This window comes from Juglans regia, chromosome 16, assembly GCF_001411555.2.
Source record: "Juglans regia cultivar Chandler chromosome 16, Walnut 2.0, whole genome shotgun sequence".
NCBI classification, from domain to species: domain Eukaryota; kingdom Viridiplantae; phylum Streptophyta; class Magnoliopsida; order Fagales; family Juglandaceae; genus Juglans; species Juglans regia.
The window spans coordinates 15150924-15164491 of record NC_049916.1 but is presented as its reverse complement, the minus strand read 5'-3'; the positions used below and the strand labels follow the sequence as shown (position 1 = coordinate 15164491).

The 13568-nt window shown below is 39.5% G+C and overlaps 1 protein-coding gene across 1 annotated transcript; it reads left to right on the top strand.

The window, feature by feature from the left end:
• The first annotated feature begins 207 nt into the window (after positions 1–207).
• On the top strand, positions 208–2987 carry LOC108985102 (protein ROOT PRIMORDIUM DEFECTIVE 1). Its single transcript, XM_018957269.2, has 2 exons — positions 208–1195; positions 1304–2987. Exon 2 carries the CDS (start codon positions 1416–1418, stop codon positions 2550–2552), a length of 1137 nt encoding a protein of 378 aa, XP_018812814.2. The 5' UTR covers positions 208–1195; positions 1304–1415; the 3' UTR covers positions 2553–2987.
• Positions 2988–13568: the final 10581 nt, after the last annotated feature.

Below are 13568 nucleotides of genomic sequence, written 5' to 3'. Positions count from 1 at the left end.
AAACATCGGATATACACACCTATGCAGGCCAGTTGCTAGCAAATACAAGAACTACCCTCAACTCTTTTGCATTTTGGTTAGCAAGGCACACTGTAAGAGCAAATAATTCTGTTGCAAATGCCTTAAGTAAGGATACTCTTAGCATCAGTGGTTATACCACTTCTTTTCACTTCGTTCCACATTCATGTGTTCAAGCTTTGGTCTAAAGCATCTATCAATGCATGACCGTCTACATGTGAACAGCTACTAGCTCTCTCACTCGGTCACTCGCACTAATAAAAGGGACCTCTTCCCCTTACCTGCAAGTCTTTCCTTCTCGTTAGTCTCTTCGGCTCTCCATTTAGCTGCGGTGACGCGTATTCTGGACTCCAGACTTCTCTTTCTCCTTACCCAGCACTCTTCCATATCTTCTTTTAGTATTTTTATTACCCTATATATATTAAATATACACACATATTGTAACAAAACGGTAATATCTGCTAGTTTTTCCCCCCCTACAGACTCAAATATCATAAAGACGACAGAGTGCTCTCATCTGGGTTTACTTCTCCTGGTCTATTGCTTTCTACATGTGGTTCTTGCTTCTGGGTCAACCATGAATTTGCCAATAATGGCCTTTGATTGAGGGGTATTCCCAGCTTTTTGGGGATGATAATCTGGTTGTCCTTGGGACGGAAAATCGGTTCATCTTTCTTTCTCTGGATCAGAGGACAGGTTATATTTTGGTTTTTTACTTGCTTGATAAATGTTTTGGAGTTCACTGTTGAGTCTTTCAGGGCGGCTAGAGACACGAGGCACAGATCCACCAAAACGATTCCAAAACTGATATAGCATAGTTGTCACGTTTTTTTTTTTTCTTTCCTCTCTTTTTCTCCCCTCTCCCCCTTCACCCCGTGCTTCTCCCCTCCCTCTCTTTTTTTTTTTTCTCTATTTTTCCCCTCTCCCCTTCTCCCCGTGCCTCTCCCCTCCTCCCCTTTCCGAACCCTTTTCTGACGTCGCTGCCGCAGCCCCACGTCGCCGCCGAACCTTCCTCGGCCACGTCGCCCTTCACCGCAGCCCAGTCATCTTCCTCTCTCTCTAGCACCCTTCACCTTCCTTGCCCTTCACCGCACCCCTCACCTTCCTGAACCCTCGCCGACGTCGCCCTTCACCCCGTCAGAATGCCTTCGTCGCTGCTGCCTCCCTTCACCGGCAGGTACGAGATCTCTCTTCTCTCGATAATATTGTGTGTTGTATTTCAATCCTGTGGCTGTGCGGATAGACTTGTGAGGTGTGTAACATTTTGCTCGTTGTGTCTGACCAGAATAACATGAATGGCCCCTGTTTGTTAAAACCAATTATTGGGCATGTCTTATTTGAGAAAAGTCTCAGCTGGGAGTAACATAGAGATAGGTGAATATCATAGCTAATCGTGCATGATAATGAGGACCCACATCATCAATTTCATAACCAAACACCCCCACCAGCCTTCCATGGGTGTCCGGTCGAAAGTGACCTCTTCCCAGTATGTAGCATCAAGAGCTAGAGACCCTGTGTTTGAGAAACTGATGGACAAGTACAAACACCTTGTCAAAGTGATTGCCATCCAAGACCTCATCCTTGCAAACCCAAAGAACGAATGTGTATCTCTTGACTTCTTGTCCAGGCTCTCCCAAAGGCTCCACCTCAACCGCGGTGCCCCTGCCTTCCTACGCAAATATCCTCACATTTTCCACATTTTCTATAATCCCACCAAGTCCCAGCCCTTCTGTAGATTAACCGATGCTGCTTTTGAGATCTCGTGCCTTGAAGCAGAGGTTATTAATGCTTCGTTGCCACTTGTTGTTGACCGTTTGTTACGGCTTCTGTCAATGTGCCAATCCAAAATGTTGCCACTTCGTGCCATTTTCAAAGTTTGGAGGGAACTTGGGCTTCCTGATGATTTTGAGGACTCGGTGATAGCTCGAAACTCTCATCTTTTTCAGCTTTGTGATGCTCATGAACCCAGTACGCATATCTTGAAACTGGCTGATGTGAGTCCTAGTTGTCGCTATGTGGCAGCAGCTGAGAATTGGAGGGTTGGGGAGTGTTGTAAGCAGGACTGCAGCGTTGATAGGATGGAATTGAGATATAGCTTTAAGCATGGGTACCCTCCAGGTATGAAGTTGAGCAAGAATTTTAGGGCCAAGGTTAAACAGTGGCAGAGACTGCCTTATGTGGGACCATACGAGGAGATGGGAGAGGAGAGGGCTAAGGCTGGAATGATGACACTGGAGAAACGGGCTGTTGCAATCGTTCATGAATTCTTGAGCTTGACAGTGGAGAAGATGGTGGAAGTGGAGAAAATCAGCCATTTTAGGAAATGGTTTGGGATTGACTTAAATATTAGGGATTTATTCTTGGATCATCCGGGAATATTTTATTTGTCCACCAAGGGAAAGAGCCATACTGTCTTTTTGAGAGAAGCATATGAGAGGGGATGTTTGATTGAACGAAATCCAGTTTATAATGCCAGAAGAATGCTTCTTGATCTTGTTGCCTTGGGAAGGCGTGGTTTGTTTACTGATGAATGAAGCCAAGTACATTTTTGGTTGCAACTGCAAGGAGGCTGAGTTGCAGGAAGAGGACATGACACCAAGATTATGACTTTTGAGTATCCTGACTAAAGCCTTTCAACTTCCAGTACCAGGTGCATCATTATTTTTTCCATCCATTTTTGTTGTTCCATTATTGCTTTGTGCTGGTTATCATGTATCCTAGGGTGTTCACTTCATTGCCTCTGCGTGATTGTAAATTAAAGGGTGCAAATCTGTTCAAGATGATCATATTAAAGAATCTTGTGGAGGTGATACCTCTCTCTCTCTCTCCCCCCTCAGCGTGCGTGCACATTAGTGCATTTTCTATAATATAGAATTACTTGGATTAACATTTATGCTCGTCTGATTGTTGATGTGTAACATATATAGTATAACTTTAAGCCTGTTAAGTCCTATTTGCAAAATTTATTTTGCTGCATGGAAGGTGGCGATTTTTATTTTTATTTTTACTCAGGTGGACACAGATTGGATGCATGACTTATATGTCTCTGTGTGTGTGTGGTTAAGTGACTAGCATCAATGTGTCTACAATGCAAGAGATCAAAATCCGCTCCAGCCTTGTAACAGGAGAAAAGCGCTATCAGAGCCACGGCTGATTGGCTCATGATTTATAAATAATATTGCGTTTTAAGGGCTTCTGAACTTGGTTTTCATTTAAGTGCGTTAATCGAATTTTTTAAGAATGATGGTATCCACTAATTGACAAGGGAACCTTGAGAATTTTGGTAAATACATGATGGGATCAACAGACAGGATAATATGTCGTATTATCCTACATATTAACCTGAATGCTCATGCCATGATTGTTCTGTGCAGCTGTGAGATCTGGCAATTTCGGGTCATGCTCATCCACCACAAAATGCTTCTATAACGCATTGGAGATTACTGGATAGTATTCTTTTATGGTATGGATGGGATTACCATTTTGTTTAATATTGTGCACAGAATGAGTTTTCTATAGTCTCATTCTGTAACACCCCGCTCCTTTTTGACGTAAGCAAATTCGACTGCGAGTCTCGTTATGTGTGCTGAATCTCGATGGCGTATTTTTAAAGATATTATGTGATTTCTAAAGCTAGTTCAGTGTTTTAAAGCCACAAGTATTTTAAATGGGATGTTCTTAGTGTTATTTGATTAAGCCTGATTTTAAGTAAGACAATTATAATATTTTTGAAGAGTTCCAAAAATATTATAATTGTAGGAAATCATTTTAATATCATTTTATTAAAATGATTTCAGTTATTTAAAATGTTATGTGATTTAAATTATGTTCAAGACTCTAATTAATTAAATGATTTTATTCTCTTAAATATATTAAATAAAACTTCATCATTAATAAAATGATAGAAAAATATTATTTTATAAACTAAAGTTTAGTTTAAATAATATTCTATCTTAAATCCTTTTAGTGCTTTTAGTTAAGTTAATATTTACGCATTTTAAATTAGTGTTTTAATTCCTCACCGTTAGATCGTTTTGAAGTTCCCAATGTAAAGGGCTAAGATTGAAACCTAGGCCCTTCTCTCTTTCTCCCTCACTTTCCCTTTTCACTCTCTTCTCGTTCTCCCTCAGCTTACGTTGCACGTCTCCTCTCCCTCTCACCCGATCTGTTCCTTCAGCTCAGCCCGGTGCCGTAGTGCACCGCCACCATCAACGACTCCCTCTCACGCTGGCAAGATCCCACCATCAAACCCAACCTCCATCTCGTAGCCACCCTCTCCCACGCACACCTGCAACTTCTCATGCACAGTTTCACCGTGCGTAGCTCCTAGTGCCGTTGTATGCGGCCAACCAGGCCATCGAGCACCACCACGAGCATTTTCTGACCTCCCCCTTCTTCCTTCCCTTGACTAGAAGTCGATAGCCCCTTCCTCAACAGCACGCAGCTCCTCCAACGCAAGGGTTCTCCATACCCATGGCTGAGCTCCTCCTCCCACGGCCACCGCACCACCTTTAGAGGCTTCTCCTCCCATCAACGACCTCCCCTAGCCACCCCCATGTCCAGCCGAGCCACCTGGCTCCCCCACTCTCTCTCACTCTCTCATGGACTCTCCCTCATGCACGGCCTAGATATGTCGCCGTAGGCCGTTGTGCCGCCTCCACCTCACCATCACAACTCCACTGGCAACCCCTTAAGCCCTCCATGGCCAACAGACGACCAGCCAAGCCCTCCCTCCGATTTCCCATGTTGAAACCCATGACCTAAACTCCTCCACGAGCTGTTGTGTCTCTGACGTGTGCCACCTCAACACCACCATGAGGCCACCACCCCAGGACCACGACCTAACCCTCCTACGCATAGATCCACACCCGTAGCCATCTTCAATGACCCAAACAGCCACTGTACGTGGCTAACTGCCATTGTACACGGCCTTAGTCGCCACCCAAGGACTCCCCCTCATAGTCCAGATCCACCCACTAAAATCCTAAATCCGATCCTCGAGATAGTCCTGTTGTAAGGTCACGGTAGTGACCGCTACCGCCTAAGCTAGTGGTTTCCGACGCCACTGGCCATGTCGGACAATGAGCAATGCACAGGTTATCTCGTTGATGGTATAACCCTTTATCCATCGTTATTTATATTAAATGTTAGTTGAATGGTTAGGTTGTTGATTGTGCTGTTAGTATTTGTGGAGTTCGCTGTGTAGTGTGGTGATGTGATGTGCTGTGTGTACGTGAAGTGTTGGTCGTAGTTGGGAAGTGTGTTTTGTAGTGTGGTGGACTATGCTGTGAAGTGTGGTTGTGAAGTATGTGTGGTATTAGCGACGTGGCGTAATGTGGAATGGGAAGAGTACACCTAGAGTATACTCTATGTGGTGGAGTGATGCACCATATAGCGTGTATGCCATAGTGGTGATGTGGCGTAGCGTGTGTGAAGGGAGTACACGTGTAGTGTACTCCATGAGGTGCAGCGAGACATTGTGTGGCGTGTCGCGAAGATAATGATGGTTGCGTGGTTGATGAGCATAGAGCGTGATGAGTATTGTCGGGAACTGTGGAACAGTGTCCCGAAGTAGTTATGATGTGGCATGTAGTCTTGAGGTGATAGGTGTCACTGTATAGTTGACTTATGGTTGTAAGTATGTGTGAAGTGGCAGGATAGTATCAGAGTAGTGCAGCGGAAGCATGATGGGGGAATGTCACAAAGTGATGAGTGAGGAGTTAGTGTAAGAATGATGTAGCAGGAACGTGACGAGATGTCACGATGTGACAGGAGTACGTGAGGGACCGTACTCATGATGAGTTAGGAGTTAACGTGAGGATGATGTAGCGGAATGTCAGGTGACATGACAAGGTCACGATGTAGCTTGGGAGTAGCCTTGAGCTATTTGACGTGACGTAAAGTGTAGTTATGAATGGAGTCTTGTGTTAAGTGTTGGGATGAACTGTTAAGAGGGAAGTGTAGCATGAAGAGTCATGCTAGCAGGGTTAAGAGAAGGTTGGTATCGGAGTATGTGGCTTGTTTACGCAAGTAGGTGATCAACAAGTTATATGTTAGTTTTAGGTGATAAGGGGTAAGGTACGTGTGTAATTTGGTTAGACACATGTGCCGGATGGATTCAACATATGTAATAGGTAATCTGTCCTAAGCATGGTGACATGGTGCTTAAGCCTTGAAGTTGTCTTAAAGCCGTGTGGCGTGTATGGATGTAAATGAGAATTTAGTGTGAGGTAAGATGCATGAAAGTAGTGACGGGTGTATTGTTTAGGATTGGGATGCGTGACTTCATCAGTCGAAATCATGCATCGGAATGTGGTTAATATGAAGAGTAAGACAAAGGTCTTTGCGTCTTGACCCCCAAGGTGAATCGTGGAGGTTCCCTTTAGTGGATGAGCACTCGAGATAAGACCTTGAGTTTGGAAGACGTAGTGACCGTAAGTAGATCCCGAAGGTTTTAGCATAGTAAGGGACACGTAAGAGCACAAGATAGAAGGAAAGTGTTTCAAGTAAAGTGTAGTTCTATTCTAAGTTTAGTTGCTTATGCACTAGATAGAGAATAACGCTAAGGTTATATGTATGCATGTAGGTTGTCATCTGATACGCATATGAATGGACTGCATGATATGAAAGTAGCATGGAGTTGAGATAAGTATTATGTTCATACTCTTCTAGAGTTTTTTAAAAGATATAAAAATGAAAATGAAATGTTTCTCTATGATGCTTTACGAAACGAAATGAATTGATATTTTATGAAAAAACGTGCTAAGCTTTCCAAGGTATACGTATATATGGCCCTTCTTGACAGTCTCTTTTTATGCAACCAAAGTATTAATTGTATGCATGTGTATGGATGATTATACACAATATCTATTGTATGTATTTTCACGAAATGAGATATGAGGCCTATGCCTAGTGCTTTTAAGCGATGCTTCAAATGACGCGAGGAAAGTGTTTTAAAATGCCCCTATGAACAGATGTTAAAATGTCCCTATGAACAGATACTTTATGGATGCTATGAAAGATGATGTTTACGCTCATGCTTTTAAATGACATTTTCCAAATTGTTAAATGAAAGGATTGAAAGGACTGAACTGAAAGAAATGACTAAATATTTAATGTATGAAAATACGTAACAGCCACATGAATGAATGAAAAGGGTACCAAAGGACTAGACATATTGCAATGTCGGGTAAGTTATACTGGTAGTGTGCCCAGTGCTGCCCCCTGACTGAAAGGGATTCCCAACCCGTGGCCACGAGTAGATTTCGGGTCCAAAAGAAGATCGTTAACCTCAACACACGGGGCGTCACAGTGTGTACCGGCCAAATAAATTGATAAGAAAGAACGTATGAATGCATTGGACTCTTTAAGAAATGAAGGCATTGACGGGAGATATATTTTACAAAAAGAAAACTATTTTTAAAGAAAAATCATGTCTAGTAATGTTTTCAAAGGAATGCATGTATGCATGTACGTATAGTATGTATGAAATGATGAATGCATGACTGAAAACTTATGTTATTATATTTTAACGGTATGGAGTAATGCTTATTGAGTATTCGACTCATTTTAATTTTTATGTGTACCCCTCCCCCCACAGGAACTAAATGAGCGTACGTTTCAAGACGGACACGGCCCAAGGGGAAAGAATATCGAAGTCTAGGCACGAGAGTTCAGAATACTATTATAGGATGGTGGGAGGGATGTGGAAGGATGATGGTTAAAGGTATAGTGAGATATTATTCTACAAACAATGTAGTACCTCAGCAAGTTTCATGCTTCATCCTCAATTAGATTTTCCTACGCCCTTGTGACAAGCCATTAGCTGTAAAAGCCACAGTTGACGTGTCATCTGTGAGAAGACCACCGTTTTCATCTTCCTCTTGTTGACCAACCCCAAATTCTTCCATACTTGCGTGTCCCATTAACCAAAAAGGGTGGGCTCAAATGCTAAAGATCATGGTTTTGAGATAGTTCATTTAAGTCTATAGTTCGAGTGTTTGACTGCGTTACTATTATTATTTATAAATTATTTATTATTATTTTATTATTTTTTATAAATTATTTTATTATTATTTATAAATGATCCGAAATATTCTCGGCATCCAAAGTTAGGTATACCAATTTTTAAGGATAATGTCTTATTAATAAAAAGTGAATGATTTTATTTGATCTATGTGGTGATATGTACTAGCACAAGTGAATAAATAACATATGATGACACGGTTTCTGAAATTTCTGAAACTTCTCGTGATGAAAAAAATACTCTTCTACTTGCCTCATTTTGATTATTTTTTTTCCATTACCCTAAAAACAATTTCAGCCTGTCGACATTTGCAACCGATTGATAGAACTGTAGAAGAAAAAAGCTACTCTCACTGAAAGTTGGGACTCGATTGGGTTTCGATAATTTTTTATTTATTTAATAATTAAGAAATTATTTTTTTAATGATATGATTTTTTTTAAATGTTTAAAGATAAAAATAAAAAGAATGAAAAAAAAAATTACCCTTTCGGGACCCATCTCGTACTGTAGAATGACGAGAGCGATGAAATAAAGTCCGGATTGAACTTGTGGAATATCTTCTGAAGGAGGCATTGGCAAAACGCACCAACTCTGCACCTCTATGATGACCTCTTGAATTAGTCAAAAGCACTTTTATACAATCGTTGTAGGCCAAAATCATCAAAACTCTGTAAGAAACATATACACCAAGGGATAAATGGGTATATTCCGTAATAGCTGTACAGCTTATATATTTTGTAGAAATCACTGAGGAATTTTGCGTAAAAAAAAAAAAAAAAAAACACAAACAAAAACTCCAATCGAGGAGGATAAGCCGTAGTGGTTGTATTTCAAGGACAAATCATGATTGAGTAACAAGAAGAATCTTATTATAATATAATGGGTTAAGTACAAAAACAGGCCCCTAAGTTTTTGTATACTAATCTTTTTGCTCTTCAATTTTTCAATTTTATTACTTGGCCCTTGAGTTTGTAAATTCTTTCGAGAGTGAAATACAAAATCAGTCCATCTATTTTTATTTTTAGATTTTGTTTGTTATGAGTTGAGAAGGGAGCTGGAGTGGATGGGAATGGCAGCTGAATGAGAAGCATATGTGCGAAGGAAGGGAAAGGGGAAGATGATAGTTAGTTAGTTGGAGATGGAATGATACGCTGCCGTTTCTATTAAATAGAAGTGGTGTCGTAGATATGTAAGTCAAGGATAATAAGTACAATGGTACCGTTTGAGAGGAAATCAATACATAATTGTAATTAGGAGTGACATCGTTTTGGTGTGATGTGTTGAATTGTTGTAATTGTAAAATTGTAAAAAGATACGATGTCGTTTTAATACATATAACACCACGAGCTGGGAAAGAAGCTAACTTTGGAATTCATACAAACTCATTTCCCTCTTTTCCTCTCTCTAAATATATATATATATATATATATATCTCTCTAGCTCTTGTTCTTCTTGGAGGGTGACTATCTCAAAGCAATTAGTAGCAAAAGGGTTCGTTACAATTGGTATCAGTTGTCAGGAGTAATGGGTGAGGAGGGCACTTGATCCTATGCTCAAATTGCTAATTAGTAAACCATATTAAGTAGCAACAATGAAGACAACAAAAGTAGCTTCAAGACACGATTGTAGTCTTGCTCTAGCAACAGGGGGTTGCCAGGGTGGATCAAGAGAATCAAGATAATTTTTATTCTTTTTACATTATTACAAAAAATTTTGAGAATTTCTTGTAATGCTTTTGAAGGGAATGGACAGACAGCAAGAAATTTCCAAGAAACTGAGACATTTTTTCAAAATGGGGATGTTAATGAAGGTGTGGGTGAGGTTTGCTATCGCGACATGGGTGATAGAGGATTTACCAAGGGTATAAAGTTGGATTTTCCAAGATTTGTGGGTAAGAATCCATCGGCTTGGATTTACAGGGCTGGCCAATATTTTCTATATCACCAAGTACCACCTAGGAAGAGAATATTTCTAACCTCATTTCACATGGATGAGGAATTCTTGATATGGTTCCATGATGCAAGTGAAGCTGAAGCTTTCCATTCATGGGAAGAGTTTACTTAAGCTGTGTAGGTCAGATTTGGATCATTGGAAAATGATGACCCAATGGAAACTCTTACACAACTCAAGTATGTTAGTTTTGTAGCTGCTTATAAGGCTGACCTTGAACTGTTGTCTAATCGAATTAAGGGCATTTCTGAGAAAAATAAACTTAGCTATGTTTTGAGCAGCTTAAGGGATGAAGTGAGGTTACCAGTGAGGATGTTGAATCCCACTTCCTTAAATGATACTTTGGATTATCTAAAATTCAAAAGCAATATATTTGAAGTACGAGGAGGTCTTGGAGAAATAATTCTGCAAATTCTCATCAGTAGAATTCTGAGTGGGGAATGTCTAAGAATGTACTTGCTAGATCGATTTTGGGTACACCTAAAACTTTGTCAACTGCAAAGTTACCTTATCAAAAGGTATCTGGAGCCCAAATACAAGAAAGAAGAAAGAAATAAAGGGCTATATTATTTCTGTGATGATAAGTGGCATCAAGGCCATAGATGTGTTATACCAAAATTGTATTTGACGAAGGGCATGGATGTTTTTGGGGGCTGCGGTGAATTTAGAGTAGACCAAAAACCTGTGGTTGATAATGTAAAGGATGAAGTTGAGGATTGTGAGGATATTGCCTCAATTTCCTTGCAGAGCAAGGTTGGTACTCCAAACCCTATGACAATGAGGGTAGTGGGTCAAATTAATTAATATGAATAAAGTTGTGATTATGATTGAAACTGGCAGTACCCATAATTTTGTGGAGACTGTAGTGGAGGCTAGATGTAGTTTTTCTATGCAGATGGGCCACCCTATTCAAGTGAGAGTAGCCAATGGTGAAGTTTTGAGTAGTAAAGGCAGGTCTACATCAGTTGGGGTAATTATGATGTGCACAATATTCACTGTAGGAGTACAGTGGCTTTTTTTCATTGGGGCCTATACCATGAAACTTTGTTCAGTTGAAAATGAAATTTTCTTATGGAGGCAAGACATTTGTCTCAAGGGCCTTACATCTGCTACGACTGATTTCTAGTATCTCTAAAGTGGGGTATAAGTGGTTATGGTTGCAGTTATTGTCTACTGAAAACACTCTATCTGAGATTACTAAATCTGTTGAAGTTTTTGAGTTGTTACAGAAGTACAATAACTTTTTTGATGAACCAACTAGATTACCTCCCCAAAGGTCTTGAAATCATAAGATAATTTTGAATGAGTACTTGCTAATTAGTGTAAGACCATATCAATATTATTATTTTCAAAAGGCAGAAATTGAGAAGATTGTTAATGAATTACTAAAGTTTGTTGTGATTAGACCAAGCCAGTTACCATTTTCTTCTCCTGTTTTGTTAGTAAGGAACTCTGATGGTTCATGGAGAATGTATATTGATTATCAAGTGTTGAATGAGACTACCATTAAAGACAAGTATCCCATACCTATAGTGGGCGAGTTACTGAATCAATTATTTGGCTCCACTATTTTCTCCAAATTGGATTTGAGATCAAGTTATTATCAAATTCATATGAGAACTGATGTCATTCATAAAACAACCTTTAGAACACATGAAGGGTATTATGAATTTCTTTTCATGCCATTTGGACTCATTAATGCTCCCTCAACATTTCAAACCTTCATGAATGATGTGTTCAAGCCATTTTTAAGACAGTTTGTAATAGTATATTTTGATGATATCCTTGTTTATAGCAAGGACTTGCAGTCTCATTTACTGCATCTAGCCATTGTGTTGGAAACATTGGAGAATAATCAATTGTTTGCAAAAAAAATCAAAGTGTCATTTTGCTTGTGCTAAGATCGAGTATTTGGGACACCTAATTTCTAAGAATGGGGTGAGAGCTAATCTAAAGAAATTGGATTCTATGATAAGTTGGCTAGTTCCTAAAAATGTTAAATCTTTAAGAGGTTTTCTAGGACTGACAGGTTATTATAGGAAATTTATTAGAGGCTATGGTCAAATAACTGCTCCTTTGACAACTTTGTTGAAAAATGATGCATTTTAGTGGTCTCCAACAGCAACAGATTCATTTGAATAGCTCAAACAAGTTGTGCCTAATCCTCCAGTATTGTCCTTGCCAGACTTCACAAAGAAATTTGTTATAGAATGCGATGCTTGTGGTGTTGGAGTGAGAGTTGTCTTAATGCAGAATCTGAAACCAATGGCCTTCCTCAGTCAAGCTCTTAAAGGTAAGAACTTATTACTCTCTACTTATGAAAATGAATTATTAGCCTTGGTTATAGCTATTAAAAAGTGAAGGCCTTACCTATTTGGGAGTGCTTTTGTCATTAGAACTGATTATCACAGTTTAAAGTATCTGTTGGAGCATAAGATTGGTACAAACAACTCAACAGAAATGGATCTCAAAGTTGTTGGGTTATGAGTTCTCTATTGAGTATAAAAAAGGAGTTGAAAACAAAATGGTAAATGCTTTGTCAAGGAGGGACAGTTTAGATGATTCTGTGTTGCTCTTTACTATATCATTTCCTACTTCGACTTGGTTGGAAGAATTGAAAAATGCTTACCTTGAAGATAAGTTAGCACAACGGCAGTTTAGCTTGTTGCAGAATGGATCATCCCCTACTTCTTTCACTCTTAAACACGGTTTGTTGTTTAAGAAGAGAAGAATCTATATTTCAGATTGCCCCAAACTAAAAGCGAAGATTTTGCATTTCATCCATGCTAATCCAAATGCAGGCCACTCTGGATTTCATAAATCTTTATAGCGTGCTAAAAGTGATTTTTATTGGCCAGGGTTGGCAAATGAAGTAAAAAAGTACATTAGAGAATGTGAAATCCGCCAAAGGAATATAATGGATAATGTATATCCTATTGGGTTGCTACAACTCTTACTTGTGCCTCAACAAATTTGGACAGATTTTCCTATGAATTTTGTAGAACGATTACCAGTTCAAAGGGTTATTCTGTTATCATAGTGGTTGTTGATAGATTGTCCAAACACTCTCATTTTATGGCATTGAAGTATCCCTTTACAACTGAAAAGGTGGTTTCTTTATTTTTTGAAGTGTTCAAGTTGCATGGTATGCCTAAGAACATAGTTTTTGATAGAGGTCCTACCTTTTCAAGTTCATTTTGGTAAGAGTTATTCAAGTTGCAAGGGTAACTCTTTCCTACTCTTTTGCTTATCACCCTCAAAGTGATGAGTAGACTGAGACTGTTAATAAATGCCTTAAGTATTTTTTGAAATGTTTCACAGAAGATAAGCCAAGGTTGTGGTTCAAATGGTTGACATTGGCTGAGTGGTGGTACAATACTACTTTTCACACTTCTACCAAGTTAACACTCTATGAAGCAGTGTATGGCAAACCCCCTACAAGGCTACAGATGTGCGAAGGAAGGGAAAGGGGAAGATGACAGTTTAGTTAGTTGGAGAAGGAGTGATATGTCGTCGTTTCTATTAAATAAAAGTGTTGTCATTTTGTATGTAAGTCAAGAGTCATAAGTAGAAC